The sequence below is a fragment of the Puma concolor genome, chromosome F2, assembly GCF_028749965.1.
Source record: "Puma concolor isolate L17-30 chromosome F2, mPumCon1.1.hap2, whole genome shotgun sequence".
Taxonomy (NCBI): domain Eukaryota; kingdom Metazoa; phylum Chordata; class Mammalia; order Carnivora; family Felidae; genus Puma; species Puma concolor.
Window position 1 is genome coordinate 8774570 of NC_141684.1, and position 19641 is coordinate 8794210.

General features: G+C 57.4%; 1 protein-coding gene across 5 annotated transcripts in view; it reads left to right on the top strand.

The window, feature by feature from the left end:
* ST3GAL1 (ST3 beta-galactoside alpha-2,3-sialyltransferase 1) overlaps positions 1-19641 on the top strand; it is a 95812-nt gene that overhangs the window by 62827 nt on the left and 13344 nt on the right. For 4 of the 5 annotated variants that reach the window (XM_086695092.1, XM_086695093.1, XM_086695095.1 and 1 more), the window contains one exon: positions 13256-14174. In XM_086695092.1, coding sequence (XP_086551218.1) covers positions 13863-14174 — 312 coding nt within the window. In that variant the 5' untranslated portion in view covers positions 13256-13862. Of the gene's footprint in view, positions 1-6644; positions 11712-13255; positions 14175-19641 lie in introns of those variants that run through there. The other variant, XM_086695096.1, reaches the window with a different exon arrangement.

Consider the following 19641-nt stretch of genomic DNA (forward strand, 5'->3'; position numbering starts at 1 on the left):
GGGGTAGGGGGACCCGTACAGATGACTTGGGCCCAGCGTGCTGTGGAATTGAATGGGTGGCCCTTCCTGATGACAGCTGCCCTTCCTCTCCTCCCCGGTGGGGCTCTGGGGGGTTAAGACAGGACAGCTGTATCCCAGTGACCCCACTGGCCACCCTGAAACCCCTCAACCCTTGTTTTCTGGGGGTGGTTTGTGCCAGCCTCGTGCTTGCCTAGGGCTCCTGCCCGTCTCCGAACCCCGGTGGATGCTGGGCTCCTCTCACCATACTGGCCGCTGGGTTTATCCTGTAGTCTGAATCCCCATTCTGGATGTCACTGGAGATCGTCACCTTAACTCTTTCAGGAGCCTTCGTGATGCCCCTGCACATTAAGAGTTAAAAAAATCTCTCCTTGGAAGTCGGAGCCCAGGAGGAACGTTATCTCTTCAAGGTACCTACCTGTCAGCTGTCTAAACCTTCCCGCCAAACCCGCCAGGACTCCACCTGTCAGGTACCCAGGAGCCCTTTAGAACCAGCGACAGACCCCCAAGGCGGGGCTGGGGCGGGGGTCTCAGAGTCCTGAATAGTCTTTCCTTTGTCGGGACTTCTGCACCACCTAGATCGGGAGATCTCTTTCTTTCTGGGGGCAGGGGTGAGCCTCGACATGCAGCCCCAACCGTGTTACATGCTCTGCACGTTGCGTGGCTGTCTTCAGACTCTGAATTGAGCACGGCTCAGTCTACACGCATAAGAAGATTTGCGGATTTGCATTCCTTTTGTGCGGCTGAAAATATGAAAATATATCCACTCCTTCTCGTCTGACCCTAATCCCGCTTAATCGTGTTTCTCACGGGCACGTCTCCAAACGTCCCATTCTGAACCACTGTTTGTGCTCCAAGGAATCTGTGTTTTCCCCTCCAGCCACCCCCCAGCGAAGGAGCAGGCAAGAGGTACCAGGGTAAGGAGAGGAGGATTTCCAACCGCAAGAAGGGGGCTCTCTCGACCTGTCAGCACCGCCTGGGTGTGGGGGACCCGGGGGAACCGTCGAGTCAGCGCGGGAAGGAGCGGGGAGACTCAGGCCCCAAAGGAGATGAGCTTCCGAAGCCACCAAGATAGAGACAGGGCTCGTCTTCAGTCTCCAGGGGACGCCGTGTGCACCCCATCCAGTCTCGTTTCCATATGCCAGTCGCATCACTGCTGTGTGCTGCTCACCAACCATCGGTGGCTCCCAATGCCTTTATCTCAAGTCTACATTCCAAAAGACTCACCTCCCCACCCCGCCCGCCCACCGCAGCCACTCAGGAGGCCACCCTGATTTCCGTAACTGCGCGAGATGCCCCCATCATCACCACCGCCGCCGCTCCAGCCGCCGTGCACTTTTTGGGACCCCACCCTCTCCACCCTCCTCGGTCTCCACGGACACCTCCTCCATGGAGCCTCCCTTCTTTCTCCGGTTGTCATCAGCCCAGCACTTCCGAGTCACCGGGGCCCTTGGGCGTGCGGAGCAGAGAGTTACACGTATGAACTGCCACGTGCGGGATCCCAGTCTGGCCTCGCCGTCTGGAGGTGAAGAGAGACAGGCCCTCTGGTGTGGGCAGTAAAGTACAGGTGTCCCCACAGGCAAGAGGCCCCGTGAGAGGCTGGGCAGAGCAGCACTGAAGAGAAGAGCGGCCTCGGGCGTCAGCCCCGCCCTTCCTAGCCCTGTGACCTTGAGACAGTATCCTAAGGCCGAGGGCCTCAGCTGTCCCGTCTGCAAAATGGTATTGATAGTCGTACCTTCCCCAAAGGGCCTGGAACTGACTCTCTCACACCCTGGCTTCCCTAAGAAGCCGTGCAGCCTTGGGAAAGCTTACCATCTCAGAGCCTAACTACCCCCACCCCTGCAAAGCGGAGTGGAGGGTACCTGCCCCCAGAGAGCCGCTGGGCACCTTGCCAGGGGTCCAGCAGGAAAACGTGTCAGATACTGACGCTGCGGGCTGGGCCGACTGTGTGTGGATAAGATGGGGAGGCAGCTGAGGCAGCCAAGCCAATCCCGAGATACGGAGGAGACACCCCCGGGGGCCGCGGCAAAACAATGAGGATTCTCTCCGAAAGTTTGATGTTGGGGTGTGACAGAAGTCGGGGGGCCGGCGGATGGGAGAGGCAGGTGAACCGTTGGCAGAGAAGGGCTCCGGAATGGGCGGGGGGCAAGCTGCAGTCACCACCTAGAACAGCCTGGGGCTGGAGGGGCCTGGCCCTGTGGCTGGCCTGCAGCAGCCGCATTTTCCTAGAGGAGGCAGTGCTGGGGAGCCCGCTGGGGCCCTGGGTGTGTTAGAGTGCCCCCTAATGGGACCTGGAATGTGGGGAGCCTGGAGCCTGAGGGGAGCCCGGGGGGGCTCTGGCTCTGTCCTGGCCATAGGCCATCTCCGCAGAAGACCTCCCAATGGGTGAGTTTCCTGGGCAGCAGTGGGAACGGGGTTGGGAAGGTTCCAGAAAGATCAGCTACCCAAGGTAGGAGGGTTGCCAAGGCTCTGGGCATCCAGCTGGCCCCAACCAGCCCTTCACGCGAATCCTCTGAGGTTGCCAGGGCTGTTCCTAGAAGTGGGGGGCAGGGCCGCCCGTGGGGCACCTCCTGGGGCTGTTGGTACAGGACCGGCCGGGGTGGGGGGGGCTGCACCTGCCAGCAGGACGCATTGCACTCCACGTGGGCCACTGAGGGCGGCTTGAGGGAAGGGTTATTTACCAGGATGTGGTCTGGGGTAGAGGGACCGCAGGGCGGTGCTGTCCCCAGGGATGGAAACAGTGGGGGGTTTCCAGCTCTAGGGCTGAGGGGGTGAGAGGTTAAGGACGGAGGTGTTGCCGAGATCCCAAGACAGAGCTGGTGGACGCATCGAGGGGCCAGAGCCCCGAATCTCTGCCCCCTGTCCCTCCAGTCTCCTGCCTGTGTTCGTTCCCCTGGGCCAAACCCACAGGAAGCCAGCCGGAGTGGGAGCCCATAGATGCGGACCCTAAGGCCCGCCCCCCCCCCGGCGCAAAGCACGTGGGGAAGGTGGAAGAAACATCTGGAGGGAAAGCCCAGATGCCCAGCTCTGTGCCTGAACCCCCAGAAGGCCTGGGGGCACGCGTTCTGTGCTCCCTGGCCTGCAGGGCCAAGAGGGGATGGCCGTTCCGTCAGCCCCGATTTGGCCTCCTTGCAGCGGGACTTAGGCAAGCCTGGACTTCCCTGAGCCTGGTCTGGAAGCCTCACTGTGTCAAACCCTGCAGGGGCTTCCTGCGACTCCCGGGATGTCGCCCCAGCCCTTGGGCCCGGCCCACGCCCGCCCTCCAGCTCCGTTTTGCATCTTGCGCTCTGGGTTTCTGTTCTGCGTGGCCTTCTCTCTTTCAGTTCCTTCAGACTCACCTGCTCTCCCCGAGACACCTTTCGCACCTGCAGCTTCCCCAGTCCAGAGGCTCTTGTCTTCTCTGCCTAGTTACCCATCTGTCATGGAAGCCTCAGGCTTCCTTTATTTGTGTGTCTGTTTGTCTAGAGCAAGAGTGGGGGAGAAGGGCAGAGGGAGAGAGAGAGAGAATCTCAAGCACGCTCTGCACTGAGCCCCTATGCAGGGCTCAGTCCCACGACCCTGGGATCGTGACCTGAGCCGAAACTCAAGAGCTGCACGCTCAACTGACTGAGCCACCCAGGCGCCTCTCCCTGGCACAGCTTTGAGACAAAATTCCTTCTCCGGGCAGCCTCCACCCCACTCTGTGATGTTAAGTTCCAGGAGGGCGAGGATGAAGGTCATTGGCTTTCCCGAACCGTTGGTTTGACCGGCACGTAACAGAGCTGCGGCCACATGGCCTGTGCCCAGTTATTGTTGCATAAGAGAATCCGAGGGGGAGACAGGATCTGCACGGCAGGTGGCAGGGTGCAAATCGGAGTGAGGCGTCCGCTTCGCACAAGGCGCTCCCTCCATCTGAACCCCACCCCGCCCCCCACAACGCATGCTTGTTTGGTTTCTCAAACGTGTGATGACACCAGGGCGGGGTGAAATCTCCCTGATGTTAATGTTGGTAACGACTGGCATTTACTGAGGGTCAGGATCATTCTGGACGCTTTCTATATCCTTAAACCCTTAGCACCGATTCTGATCCCTGGTACATATTCAGCGTTCTGGGTAACATTTTCGTAACGTGGGGGCGACCCGTCCCTTTGGGAAGTGGCTGTCCACGCTAACCTCGTGTGCGTTATTTTTTTTCTCTCTTCACTGAGTCTGGGGTGTGCAGGGGCTGCATCATTGTCCCATCGTACAGACGGGGCACTGAGGCCCAGGGATGTGGACTCGCCTGAAGTCCTGAGGTGACTCAGTGTCACTGTCGGACTGCAGGGCTCCTGCCCCAGAGTGTGGGGCGGTGGGGGGGGCGTCTCTGTTGTCCTCTGTCCTCTGGGAAGCCCAGAGCGGGGAGAGAGGCCTCAAGGTGAGCACAGTTGCTGGCCGGGTTCGTCGGGCCTGGTTTTTACTCCGTAAAGAGAGAAATAGCCACACCCTACCCTGCGTGTCAGGGAGCCTGTCATGACCCCCATTTGCCTCTGCGTGCCCGGGGCCACCACTCAGGCCTCCGCTCGTCGTGGCCCGGTTCCTCCCGGCTGATAGTTTGTGCAGGGAACGGTTGTAGCTTGGCTGGTCGGTCCTTCCTGCCCCAGGGGAGGGGAGAGGCTTGGGGCCAGTCCAGGCCCGGCTGGACTGTGGGGATACAGCTGCCAGCTTTGTTGGTGACTCAGAGTGGGTGGAGAGGAGCTGGAGCGAGCCCCCCAGGGAGAGAACCAAACAAGCAGGGAGGTCTCGCTCTCTCCCCTGCCCGGCGGGGCCTCTCACCCTCCCCTGCACCCCCCACACCAGGCTCAGGGCAGGGCAGACCCCTGGGCGCCACCCGCCGGGCTCTGCCTGCCCCTTCACCACCCGCCAGTGGACGGTCTGGGGCAGGTGACCTGTCTGCTGCGAGCCTGTTCCCGCCTCGGAAAGATGGAGATGATACTCCGTCCCGGCAGCAGGAGTGTCGTGGGCTCGGGCAGTTTGACCTGCCGTCCTGCTTAGAATAGGGTCCGGCAGAGAGAACTCTGCCTCCTTCCTGTTAAACCACCTCAGAGGCAGGGCTGGATTTTACCCCCCATTTACAGACGGCAGACTGGAAGCTCAGGCAGCCCACGTGATGTCCCTGGGGTCACCGTCCCAGGGGCTCAGGTTCGGATTTTCCTGCAGGGCCTCGCCCCTGGTTGCAGCAGCTGGACCACCTGGGCCTCTGCTGGCTCTTTCCCTGCTTGGGCTCAACCCGCAACAACGCCTTCCGAGCTCCTTTCGCCAGCGCAGCTGCATGAACAGAGCACTTCTGTCTCCGGAACCAGGCACGTCTGGGAATCTGGGGCCTGGCTCTCCTCTGAGCTCTGGTGCCATTGCCCTGTGTCATTGGACGAGTCATTTCCCCTCTGCGAGCTCAGCCTCTACATCTGTCAGAAGAAGTGGGGCAGAGATGTAAGGTGGGGTGTAGTCCGTGCAAGAAAACAGAACCCACTGAAATAATAAACCCTAAAGCCCAGAGAGCACTCGGGATGTGCTTGGGCGCCGCTCTAAGCCATTGACCTGCATTGACTCCTGTTTTTCTCGGTCCAGCCCTGAGAGGTAGGTTCCATGCTTATCCCCACACTATAGGGGAAGACAGACAGAAGTTTTAAGCAGGCGGGTTGGATTCGCGGGATCTGGTGCTTGCAAAGTTGTTGGAAAGGTGACAGGAGCGCAGTCCTTGGGTATTTTGGCCCTTCTCCTCCAGGCCGAGGTCCAGAGGCCAGGAAACTACAGGAAGTCAGGCAAAATCTGCAGCCCAGAAGTGAGGGAGGCAGGTGGTTCTGGGCCCAAGGTTCAGACCGCGAAGCAGCACCCATCCCTGTGGGAAGGAGGATGGTCCTGCCTCCCTTTTGCCCGTCCAACTACTACTGGCCCGAATCTCAACCGCATCCGGAGCCCTACAGGCAGGGGAAGCTGGGAAATGTGGTTCCCAAACTTTCAGGCCCTGGGGGGCCACTGAGGAGGGAGGAAAGAGTCCTCACTCCAGTGGACTGGACCCAGCCTAGAGGGCCGTGCAAACAGCAGGATGCCCTCACGTGTGGACAAGGTTGATGCTCTACAGATTAACCTTTGCACAGAGAGTTGGGGCTGTGTGGACTCCATATACTTTGCCGGCTGCTAGCCCCTTTGTGGCTTTGGGACCCCTTCCCTGCAGGTCCTCGGGGGTCGTGGCCACTAGAATAGGGAGCAGCCCTTTAAGGAATGGGCATCACGAATGCAGCAAGCTGGAAGCATCATTTTCATGATGCCCCTGGGGTTGTTCATGCCCGATTTCATTTGTTCTTTTATTTTATTTTATTTTTTTTTAATTTTTTTTCAACGTTTTTTATTTATTTTTGGGACAGAGATAGACAGAGCATGAACGGGGGAGGGGCAGAGAGAGAGGGAGACACAGAATCGGAAACAGGCTCCAGGCTCTGAGCCATCAGCCCAGAGCCTGACGCGGGGCTCGAACTCCCGGACTGCGAGATCGTGACCTGGCTGAAGTCGGATGCTTAACCGACTGCGCCACCCAGGCGCCCCTCATTTGTTCTTTTAAATAAGCCTGCCAGGAGGGCAAACCAGGGGTTCTGTCGGATTTTTTTTTTTTTAATAAACGAAGACCTGAACCTTAGGGAGGGCAGAGAATTGATGTTTATAATGCACCGCCTCTGTGCGAGACCGGCTGGTCGCTTCTGTGCGCGTCCTTTTAAATCTACCACAGCCCTCCTGTGTGGGCACTATTAGTCCTGCTTCTTGGATGCAGAAACCAGTATCAGAGCAACGAAGTGCCTTTCCCATGAGCACACGACCAGGAATAGGAGGAATTCTCAAGAGCACACGAGCAGGAATGGAAGGAATCGGGATTCGAACCCAGGTCTGTCTGTGTCGTTCCTCTGACAGCTGTTGACCATGAGTCACTAGCAGGTGCCTCACAGAACCAGACGAGGTGGATTCCAAGTGTCCAGTGAACAGGCCGGGGCTGGGTAGCAGTTCAGGGGAGAAGGGATCTTCTTTGCTAGAAGTGATGGGACCCTTCACCAGCTAGTTCCTGTTTCATGCCACCCTGGGCCCCCAGGCGAAGCCGCCGGGACCCCCAAAGGCCAGGACGTTAGTGGAAGCCAGTTTCCAATGACCCAAAGCCTCGTGGACGCTAAGTCCCCGTAACCGCTCGTCATGCTTTCGGGATGGGTTGAGCTGGGAAGTCCTCCTCGCCGTGCCTCCTGAAGCTGGTGTGTGCGGAGGCCAAGTGAAAGCAGACGGAGCCGGGGAAGGGGGTGGCAGATGAGAGAGGCAGCCGTGGCCCTCCACCTGTCCATCTGCCCACCCCACTGGTATGAGGCGATGCAATCTGTGTGGCACCCCTGGGGCTTCTTTGGGCCCCACCCCCTCCTCCAGGTTTGCCAAGCACCTGATGCACCCAGGAAGCTGTGCCAGGCACCAGGCATCAGAGAAGCAGAGGAAAGACTGTGGCCTCCACTTGCAGCTGTGGAGGAAGCTTGTAGACCATTTCTCCCACCGAGGACTATCAAAGCCGGATGAGACAGAAATCCAGCTCTTTGAGGGGCACCTGGGTGGCTCGGTCGGTTAAGCGTCTGACTTCGGCTCAGGTCGTGATCTCACAGCTCGTGAGTTTGAGCCCCGCATCGGGTTCTGTGCTGACAGCTCGGAGCCTGGAGCCTGCTTCAGATTCTGTGCTCCCCCTGCCAAATATAAATGAACATTAAAAAAAAAAAAAAAAAGAAATCCAGCTCTTTGAAGGTGTTAAGAGAGCAGCCAAGGCAGCCGGGACTTGAGAGAGGAAGATCGAGAGAGAAGGGAGAAGAAGGGCTTGAGTCTTACATCCTGCGGCCTTCCTGCCTGAGGGACGTGCTGGCTCGTAGGAGGCTCCAGAGACAAGCAGAGAACAACAGCTCTGTGTTGGGCCGTCTCACAAGGCTGGGAGTAAAACTAATTAAATTAAAAATGGAACTCGGGACCACCAGGTCAGCCCAACCCTAAGTGACCAAGAACCTAGAGCAAAAGGAACCAGAGAGAAAAGAGGGATTGTCCTGCACCTTTTCTTCCTTCCAAGGCATTTACCAGTATTTCAGTTGCACGGGACCAGACCCCGAGAAACCAAGCCGAAAACAGCAGCCGAGAGGTTAAAAGACTGGACCCCGCTTTTGATAACCTCACAGTGCAGGGGAGACAGAAATCGGAGGTGAGGCAGGCAAGGAGGAGGGGCCTCGGTAGACATCCCCGCTATCCTTTGAGAAGGGCCTCTGAGTGAGGGCAAACCAGAAATGACCAGTCACTCTGAAAACTAGAGTGTGGCCCCACTCATCCCAGTCACCAACTGGAACAAAGTCCCTGCTCACGTTCCTCTCCGAATGAGGACGGCCTGTTCCAGGGCCTCTGTGCTTTTGGCACATACAGTATGCACAGTTACCAGGCATGCCGGGAGACAGAACCAAATGATGGAAGAGAAATAAAGAGAGAAAACAGACAATAGAAGTAGACCCACATGTTCTCCAAATGTCACAAGGGACAGACATGATGGTCTTTAAAATAACTGTGGTGAATAATTGCAGGACGGTAGACAAGAGGGGGAATCTCACCTGAAGAAAACAAGAACCCATAAAAGTTTGGCTCAGATGGAAATTCTAGAACTGAAAAATACAATAACCGAAATGAATGCAATACCTAATTCAAAGACATTAGATGCAGAGGGAGAGGGCATGGCAAGGTAGTATGCGTCTTAAGAAATTGGAAAGACAACAGATTTCAGGCCCAAAGAAATGACAAGAAAGGAAGTAACGAAGATGAGAGCAGGTGTTGATGAAATAGAGGAGTAGCTGTGGCTGTAGAGAAAGATCTAGAAGGAGCAGCAGAAGGCGGGGGCGGAGTGCTGGCTCTGCCACCATCTCTCTGTGTGACCTTAGACGAGTCGCTTGCCTTCTCTGAGCCTCAGTTTCCCATGTCAGGAAAATAAGCATGATTATCCATTTGGCCCGGTTGTGTGGGGGTCCACACGGAGGGGGGTCCACACGGAGGGGGGTCCACACGGAGGGCAGCACTGCACTTCTTCACGCGACGTGCTGATGTACCCACCCATCGACTCGCCCCCTTGGTCATTTCACTGGCAACTCTCCTGCAGGGGCGTTGCGGAGAGCTAGGGGGCATCCCAGCCTTGGGGGATCTGTGCACCGCGGCAGGCGTGAACGGAACAGAAACCCGTGCGGTTCGTTCCCCAGGCTTTCCAAGCATTTAAAACAGCTCATCTGTCAGTGGCTGGTCATTGCCAGCCTCTCCCTGTTGCCAGAGAGGTTTATCCTTGCTCAGCACCCTCTTGAGGGAAATCGTGACTTTCTGGATCCTTGAAAAGGTGCTAACGTGTGTCACCATTGTGCCAGTGACCCCTTTAGACTGTCACATACACGTTCTCCGTGCCTCCTCCAGTACAGGCATACCGTGGGGATCTTGAGAGTTCAGTTCAGCGCGATCCAGCGGATATTGTAAACAAAGTGAGTCAAATGAGTTTTCTGGAGCATACAGAAGTTATACTTCCACGGGGGGAGTCTGTTATGTGTGCAGTAGCATTATGCCTTAAAAAAACAAGGTGCATACCTTAACGTAGAAATCCTTTTCTGTTAAAAAGTGCTAACCCTCATTTGAACTTTCAGCCCGCCGTAATCACTGATCACGGGCCATCTTAACAAATCTAATAGTGAAAAAGGTTGAAATATCGTGAGGATGGCCAAAATGTCACGCAGAGATGCGACGTGAGCGAACACTGTTGGGAAACGGCACCGATAGGCTGGCGAGGCATAGGGATGCCGCTGTCCAATTTGTAAGAGACGCAGTATCTGCAAAGTGCGACTAAAGGGAGCTGGCTTGTCCTCCAGCACGTGGCTGAGAGGTGCCCGTCACTCTGCAGGCGGGCCAGGGGGCCGTGTCCCCGGGGGAGGTGTGGCCGGCCTCCCTCGCCACACGCTTGGTGCGCGCGGAGGTCTCAGGCCCGTGGCATCTTGGTCCGGGTTCCGCTCCCAGGAGCAGGGCTGGCTTTCGCCCGTGTGTCACAGGCTGCGTCACTTACTGGGGTACAGGGCAGTCACGCTTTCCTTGTTTCTTCCCCGGGGCCGGGGAAGGGGTGGAAGGGTGTTCTCGCTTTTCCATTGCTGTGCACGCGAGGGCTTTGGAAAGCACTCACTGATGCTGGCACAGAAGGTCTCTGCTGGGATGGGATCCGGGCGAGCGCTCTGGCCTTGGAGATGTGGCTACCGGGACGTGCTGAGTGGACGGGAGGAGGGTGTTGTGGTTCCCCTGCTTCTGCAGCCCAGCCTTGCCCTCTGTTCCCCCCCTCACTCCAGCCCAGCATCAGCTCAGAGCATGAATATCTGTCCCATGGAGCCAGGACCTTGTAGGGACCCTGACAGCTCATTCAGAACTTTATTTGATCTGTGCGGTCCAACAGTCCTCTGTTTGAGTGACCTTGTCTCTGCCCTTGGTGTCGGCGGGTCCCCATGTCACTCTGAGCAAACTTAGCCTTTCTAGTGGCTTCCACAGCCCCGTGCTCTCCACCCCACCCTCACACATGCCTGTTCCTCTCCTCCACATCGATCCGGGTGGACCAGCCCTCCTTTCTCCCAAAGGCACCAGGGCCTTGCATCTGCCTGGGAACCTCCCACCTTAGACTCTTTCTCGATGTGTCCCAACCACCTATCCCAGAGCCTGGAGCATCGCAGAGCCCTAGAAAATATGCAGTGCGTGGATCAGATGACTGGACCAGCCTTGCCTGGGTGACAGCCCAGCAAAGTGGAAAGAATCTGTGATACCAGCCCCATTTTCCAGTTGAAGAAACGGTTCAGGGAGGGCAAGTGACTCGTTCACGGCCACACAGCAAACGGGCGGTACAGCGTCGTTGAGAATCAGCATCTTCTGATTCTCCGTCTGTGCTTTTCTGCCCAGCTCTCCCCTCTGGATGGTTGGCCCTTGTCTTTCCCGGCATCCGCTTTGGCATTCCTTTTGTGCCGTGTGTGTGTGCCAGGTGACGGGGACCCAACAGTGAGTGAGACTGAGTTCCCGTCCTTGTGGGGCTCCCGGCCCAGGGAGGAGACAGATGAGTAAACAGGACCCCCGGCGTGGAGCCAGATGCTGTGGAAGCCAGAGAGGAGGCTGCTCCTGCCAGGAGGAGGCGGGCCTTCTTCTAGGAGTCAGCACCAGCTGATCCCTGAAGAACGAGTGGGAGTCAAACAGGGCGGGATGGTCTTTGCACACAGTGGGGTCAGTGTGGGCAGGAGCCCAAAGGCAGGGACAGCTCTGACCTGTGGATCAGTCGCACTGCTTCAAGCTAGAAGCAATCTGCTTTACAAAATAAAGGGGCTTTGTTACCTGTCTCATGTCACGCAGATGTTAAGGCGGAGGGTGGACTGCAGGTAAGGACCAGGTTCAGCACCACCTGCCCCGGTCCTGCTCAGCCCTCGCTTCGTCCACTTGAGCCATTAAACCGGCCAGCACGACCTTGACTTTTATGTCCAAAAATCAAACAGCCAGAGCAAAATCAAGTTTCTTCACCTCCTGCAAGTCAGGGGGTTTCAGTCTGACTGGAGGACTTAGCACACATACCCATCCATCCCTGGACCGAGAGGGCCGGGAATCCCCTGCCAGCCAAGTCAAATCCGAGCCCGCCCTTGACGGTAAGCAGGTTAATCTAACTCAAGCGACAGAGCTGCTTCTTCCTGGAAGAGCCGGCCGGGGTGGGGAGGGGGGGGCCGGAAGGGACAACTCTGGACACCCGTAGGTCACCAGGACAAGTGGGGTTGTTTTGAACAGTGACAAGTGGTGCACTGGGCAAATCAAGATGTCCCCTTGCCCGCTGGGCTGAAGATCGGGAAGGTCGTAGAGGGCGGTAGCACATTGGAGCCCTGGATGTCTCCAGGAATGCGCTATGGATTTAATCTGATTTTTGCCCCCCCCCTTTTTTTCTATAGTAATCAATAGCCCTCCAACCGTTACTTTCCTAGAAAAAAAATGTACCTGTGGCATCTACACATTGAGGATGGGGAGGAATTGACCCGACGGAGATTGGGGCTGGGGCAGGGGACACATGCTAAGCAAAGACCAGAGTCAGCAAGCTCAAGTGAAGAGGTGTGACCGCCATAAGGTCAGGGACATCTGGGGACTTGTGCTATGCATATCCGAGGAGTGCCTGTTGGCTTCCTTTGATGAGATCTGCTCCCCCTTTCGGTTACACCCTTCCAGCCGAAGACCAGTTGCCAGATAACGTATCGCTTCCCGAGCAGAGTCCTTGATCCTGGAACTCCCCTCCCCACGTGTGGAAGCAGAGGGGTGTGGATTTGGATTCAGGACCTGCTTCCTCTTTTCCCCATGACCTGGGGAGGGCCATGTGGTCTCCTTGAGCCCGTTTATTCTGAGGACAAAATGGGGAACCCCTGTTTGTCTGGCAGTACACTTTGAGGACTCTTGGACGAGATAGGTACACAAGAATGATCGACCATCGTGTCCGGCTTTTAGTGGATCATCCAAGAATCCTCATTCAATCATGCGTGGAAAGAGGAAAAGGAAAGCTGAACAATCACCTAACAGATCCCAGAAGCTCAGCCTGTCGCATTTTACCTTACCTTTCTAACCACTTCTGAGTGGAGGTGTTGTTTTCCCATTTCACAGAAGAGGAAACTGGGGGCCGGGAAGACTGACGGACTTCCCAAGACCACGGGGCTGGTAAACCAGAACTTGAACCTGGGCCATCGAAAGCCTGCTTCATAGGGCTGAGGCTGACCGGCAGAGGGTGCATGCCGGGGTGCGCAGAAGCGTAGAACTGTTGTTGAATTCAGAATCCAAAGGAGAGTGAAGGAGCGAGAAAGGAGGATGTACGTAGCAGTCTCTGGGTGCCTGGCGCTGTTCGTGCATCGTTGACTCATTTCACAAACTTCGGCTGAACGCTTACATGTACAAGGCTCTGGCTGCGGAGAGATGGGGGGGGGGGCAACTTCTGTGTCCCTTAGCAACTTGGCGGAATAGGCGCCAACATCCCATTAGCCACAGGCACACCCCGAGGCTCAAGACGGGGAGTAAATCGTCCATAGCCTCCCATCTCGTTGGCTTGACAACAGAGTGGGAGATCACGGAGCTCATCCTGGAGGAGGTGAGGAGAGAGAGATGGGTTTTTATAACAAGCTAATGCGATTTCACCCTGTTTTCTTCCTCCTTTTCCGTGCAGGTGACAGACGGCCCTCAGTGCCTTCGTCAAGCAGGCTGCTTAATGGTGACAGCGTGGGAAAGACCGGGTTGTAATTAAGTATCAGCACACATCATCCCTTCCGGAGGACGGTGGCAAAGACAGCTTCCCTCTCTCCTGCACCGTGACCCTTCCTTTGAGGTCCTCACCACCCCCCCCCACCCCCGAGAGTCCCTGCATCTGTCACAAAGATTAATTGCCCCTCAACCCCTTTGGATGGGAACGGAAATCATATTATTAAGTTTGATTAAAGCTTCGAGAGACACTATTGGCTGTTTAAGGACTGCTGACCAAGCCGCCTGCTTATCTCCTGGAAAGACAGATTATATGCAAGGGGAATCAACCTCACCCTGAGTGGTCACTTAGCCGCCGGCCATCACAGGGTGATGTCCGGCACACTGGGGTGGCCGCTGGCCCGCGGGAGCGAAGTCGGCCGCAGTCCCCCTGGGAGTCCCCGCCTTGCCTTGTGACCGAGCCTCCGTCTCTGGGATTTTTCTTCCACGTCCCCCGCCCCCCCCCCCCCCCCCCGCTCCCGGGCGTGATTTCCTCCAGCCCGTCCCTGGGAGGCGTCCTTCCGGACAGAGCAGAAATGGTGACCGTGAGGAAAAGGACTCTCAAAGTGCTTACCCTCCTCGTCCTCTTCATCTTCCTCACCTCCTTCTTCCTGAACTACTCCCACACCACGGTGGCCACCACCTGGTTCCCCAAGCAGATGGTCGTCGAGCTGTCCGAGAACTTCAAGAAGTTCATGAAGTACGCGCACAGGCCCTGCACGTGCGCCCGCTGCATCGGGCAGCAGAAGGTCTCGCCCTGGTTCGACGAGAGGTTCAACCGGTCCATGCAGCCGCTGCTCACGGCCCAGAACGCGCTCCTGGAGGAGGACACCTACGGCTGGTGGCTGGTGAGAGCCGGGGACTGGCTGTGGGTCCGGACTGGGTGGGGGCTGGGCCCCCGGGGGGCCCCGCCAGGCTCCCATTCATTCACCCAACAACTATTGGTCGGGGACCCACGACGCGTAGATCAGAGCAGAGCGTTCTGCGTTCGCTTCCTGTGTCTGCGTAGACGGCTGCCCCAAACTGGGTGGTTTGAAACAGCAGACACGTCACGCCAGGCTCAGCTGCCATCTTCACGCGACCCTCCCCTCTGGGTCTCTCTGGGTCTCTGGTCTCTCTCTCTCTGCCTTTCTCTCTAAGGCCACCTGTTACTTGGTTCAGGGGCCTCTAAATCCAGGATGCTCACTCATGACCCTTTTCCACAAGGGCCCCTTCACAAGTTCGGGAGCTGGGACGTGGTCATAACGTTTGTGCAGGGCCACCGCTCCGCCCGCTAGACATCGAGATGCAAAAAAGAGACACGGTCCCTACTCTCCTGGAACTCTGTTCTGGCCGAGAGAGACAGATCCGAGACGGAGAAGCCAAGCTCAGGGGGAAGTGCCCTGAGGAAGACCAGAGGAGGTTTGTGAGAGAAGCCAGGGGCCAGGGGGCTCCGTCATGGGGCTGTCGGGGAAGGTCTCTGAGGAGGCAGGACTTGAGCTAAGCCCCAGAGGTAGAGGAGGCGCCGGCCACGGAAGGGTCTGGAGAACGTACCGGAGTCACGGCAGCAGCGAGCATAGGGGCCCTGGGGTGGGGCCCGCTGGGTGTGCTGGCCTGGAGGTGGGTGGCACCACGGTGAGGCGTCGGGTTTGTTCTGTGTACACCAGGGAGCCTCCGTGGATCTTAGCCAGGGGCGTCCGCGATCCGGTCTAGTGGTCTGAAAGGTTATTCCGGGTGTTGAGCCCCAAAGTGGATTGAAGGGGAGTAAGAAATAATTCCTCCCTTGGAGATTCCTTGGGCACTTCCTGTATGCCAAGCGCCAGCATACGGAGATGGAAAAGTCTTCCCTTTCTTGGGTTGCAGGGGTGGCGAGGGAGGAGACGGACAGCCGCACGCCAGGGCGATAGAGCGGTACTTGGGAGGGAGCACAGGAGATGCGCAAGTGCAGAGGAGGGGCGTCAAACCCCACCCTGGGTCTGGGGCTGTCGGAGGAGCCCGTGGCCACGCTCATCATAAAAGATTCAGAGAGGTTGTCCGGGTGGGGACCGGAGGAAGGGCTCTCCAGGCAGAGGGACCGCTTGGTGCATCGGCCTAGAGGCGTGAGAAAGACCGGTGGGGTTGCTGGAGGTGTAGGGCTTCCTGGCTAAAATCCGAATGCGAATGGGGGGTGTGGGGTGTGAGCCATGAGGCCATTGACGTTAGCTCATGAAGGCCTTCATGTATCCTGTTATGAAGTGGAGTTGAGTGAAGGCTGAGAAAACCAGGGGGGGCTTCCTGTAAGAAGCCGACTTTCCCTTTCAGCAACTCTTTTTTTTTTTTCTTTCTTCTTTCTTTTTTGTTTTTTGTTTTTTGTTTTTTGTCTATTTTTGGGAGAGAGCGCATGGGGCAGGGGAGAGGCAGAGAGAGAGGGAGACAGAGGATCCGAAGCAGGGTCTGTGCTGACAGCATAAAGCCCGACATGGGGCTCGAGCTCACAAGCTGTGAGATCATGACCTGAGCCAAAATCAGATGCTTAACCGACTGAGCCACCCAGGCGCCCCTCTTTAAGCACCTCTTGCACTCCGGGAGCTTGTGGTCCATTTGGACAGCTGAGAAGAGGCTGAAATGACTCAGAAGAAGTGAATCGGAATGCCTGGGCCAAGCCTTGGTTCACTCACTGAGCTGTGTTGATCACGTCAGTGTGCAGGTCCTGGGGTGCGTTCCGGGGAGGTGACAGAACAGAGCTGGCGGGGTCTACACCCCCTCGAAGATTCCAGAGTCTGCTAAAGGGGGCAGTGGACCAAAGCTTGGCCAGGCAGGGTTTCGCCCTCACACTCTTGACACTTGGGCCTGGATACCTCTTTGTTTCTGGGACTGTCATGCGCATCGTAAGACGTTTGGCACAAGTATCCCTGGCCTCTACCCACTAAATGCCGGCCTCACCCGTCCCCCAGCTGTGAGAACCAAAACGTCTCCAGATGTTACCAGATGACCCTGGCAGGGAACTTCTAGAGTGGACAGCCAGGACGGTCTTCATCGACCTCCTTCCCTAAGGCCCTCAGGGAGGGCAGTTTCTAAAATTCGCAGGCTGGGCCGAGCCCAGAATGTACAAACAGGTGTAAGAAAAGCACATCGGTTTCTCGCTATACCCTAGGTATCTTCACAGAACATGCTCTGTGCCTTCTAGACTTAGAAATCAGGGCGTTAGCGTCATGGTCGCTGGGTTTTGCTCCCGACGTTCTAGGTCTTACCAAGAGCGCTTTTGAGTGAACCTCTTCATCTTGCCGAGTCTCAGACTGAGGTCATACCGGCCGCCTTGCCCACGTTCTCTACGACACGGCAAACATTAGCTGCTAACGTTTCTTTTAAAAAAATTTTTTTTAATGTTTATTGATTTTTGAGACAGAGAGAGACAGAGCATGAACGGGAGAGGGGCAGAGAGAGAGGGAGACACAGAATCGGAAGCAGGCTCCAGGCTCTGAGCCGTCAGCACAGAGCCCGACGCGGGGCTCGAACTCACGGACCGTGAGATCGTGACCTGAGCCGAAGTCGGACGCCCAACCGACTGAGCCGCCCAGGTGCCCCTAGCTGCTAACATTTCTATTTATTTATTTATTTATTTATTTATTTATTTATTTATTTATTTTTTGCTGGCTGAATGGGCAAGTACTAATGAATTTGCTTTCCGCCCCCACCCCTGCGCTTATCAAGGCTGAACATTTTTCCAAGTGACTGTTGGCATTTTATCAAATTGTCCTCCCACGTCCCCACCCCCAGCTCTTATCTACAGCCCTTCTTTTTCTGCAGCTCAGCCCCTGGTGGCCACTTGGAAGAGATGGGCGCTGGGAAGAGGGAGCCCCGGGTGAACAGAAATCGATAGCAATGAGCCGGGCGTTAGAGCTTCCGGGTTCCTTGACGGGATGCGGGCCACATGTCTGGAGTGAAGAAGCAGGACACCACGTCTGACAGGCACCCCTGTTCTGTGGGTGGAGGCCCCGAATATTTGCAATCAAAAGCAGCTTAGGGATTCCAAGATGCGTCAGGGCTGGGCTTGTGGGCCCCCAGACAGCCGGGGCATAAATGTCCCTGATGGATCCAGACCCAGGGCTCCAACCACAGAGCCCGTGCCTTTAAAATGTCGTGAGCCCGGTCAGAGCCCAGCTGCGGGGCGCTCGGCTGGCAGGGAGCCAGCGGAAGGTGGCTCACACCGTGTGACTCCCACACTCGCCGCGTCCCAGACCCCTCGGAGCCCGGCATGGAGCCGACGGCTGGAGTCGACACTTCCAGCTCAGTCCGTACCCAGGGAGCACCCAGCCAGGCGAGGCCACTCAGCCACCAGTGGGGGAGCCGGGCCCACAGACCCTTCGTCCCTCCTTCCCTGGGGTTTTGGGAAAGTGCGGAGGATGTGATGTCGGGGCCTGGGGCCGACCAGCCGAGCCGGGGGGACTCTGAGGCCAGAACTGAGCTTCAAGGTCCCCGTGGGTCTCAGGGGCCTCCCGGCAGGTGAAAAACACAAGGCAGGTGTAGCTCTGACAGGAGCAGGAAGACCGGGGCGATCGCACAGGGTCCCCCTCGGGCTTGGTGCCCGCCCCCCATCTGCCTGCCCGGTGACCTTCTCCTCCGGCCTCTGTCCCAGGCACCCTGTGTCCCGGCCACATTTCCACTCCTGAGACAGGCCACACGGTGTTGGGCCCTCCCACTCCGTGGGGCCCGGGGTCCTGCCCCAACCACAGGACACGTCTTTTCTGCCCCGATCATTGTGCTCAGTGCACTTGATAATCGCAGCCCCCATCCAATGCCAAGAGCCACTCTGGCCAAGCTTTCCAGGCACTGCCCTCCAGCCCCCCGACTTCACCACAGCCTGGGAGGTCATCTTAACCTCTGTTTCTCACTGGTGAGGGGCACAGTGGGATCACATTCTAGTGCCTAAGCCCTGGAGCCAGGCCCAGGTACTCATCTCTTGGGAGGCCCTGGGGAACCCACTCCACCTCACTGCACCTCAGTTTTCTCATCTGTAAAATGGGTGCCTCGTATCACCTTTCTCGTAGGATGGTTATGGGAAATAAATGAGGAAACGCCTATGAAGATCTCAGCGCAGGGCCCGGCGTGTAAGAGGAGCCACAGAATGTGTGGGGGGCGGCTGGGTGGCTCAGTCGGTTAAGCTTTCTGACTCTTGGTTTCGCGGTTCAGGTCGCGATCTTGCAGTTCGAGAGTTCAGGCCCTGTGTCAGGTGCAGAATCTGCTTGGGATTCTTTGTCTCGCTTGCTCTCTCTCTGCCTCTCCCTCTAAATAAATAAATAAATACACAAACTTAAGAAAAAAACAAAAAAACAATGCACGCCCCCACCTATGATGGGCTTTCAAAGTCCGGCAAAAGTCCCTGCTCTAACCTGCCCACGCCACACGGCATCGAGCGCGTGATGGGGGCTCAGCAGCGATGGGTCCCATGGGTGTGTGAATGTGTGTCGACCCTGGTCGAGGACATTCACGTACTCAGCAAGCACAGCAAAGGCACACGGAGCAGGCTACCGAATGTCACGCCTGTGCTTGTGGCTCGGATGCCGAGGGGGCCGGACAGACAAGCCCACAACAGCTGCGGGTCACACGACGCCTGTGCTGAGGGACCCGAGGTTCCCAGCACACGCATAAGGGCCAGGACCAATATCGTGGGGGGTTGTGGGAGGCCTCCCAGGTGCCGCAGGGCAGGCTGGACCAGGAAGGAGGAGCAGTGTTCACTGGACGGAGAAGGAAGGAGGGATGGGAGGAGAGGGTACGTCTTTGCAGCACACACGGGGGCTTGCGACAGGGGGCACAGAAGGCCAGACATCACGCCTCCAGGCTGGGCTATCTGTGCTGTGGTTCACGCCCCCAGGATCCCCGTGGGATCACGTGCAAGGGCACGTGCAGTGAGGGAGGCTCTCCCAGACTGTGCTCCGAGCGTGAGTGTGCCCAGGATGTGCGCCTCCCTGTCCCAGCCCGCCGAGGTGGGTCCCGCAGTGGAGCCGGCGTGCCCGGCCCTCCCTCGCTGCGGACAGCGCCCGCCCCTCGCGGACGCATCCCGGACTTGGCCTCTGCTTCCCGGCCCCGCCCTGAGTCGCAGGCGTTCTCGAGGTTCCCCGTCCACACTTGGCAGGTGCCTCCGGAGCACGGACTGGATGCAGACAAGGATACTGGGAAACTCCTCAGGACGAGCGAGAAGGGGAGGGTGAACTTTGAATGCAACATTCTCTCCGATGCGCAAGTCAGCACCTGGTAGCACCCTTCCTGTTACTTACAAAAGGCAGGGAGACGCGACAGACTGTTCCTTCCCAAGGAGGACAGGAGCAGGGACGCAGCATTGAGTGCCCTGCCCCGACT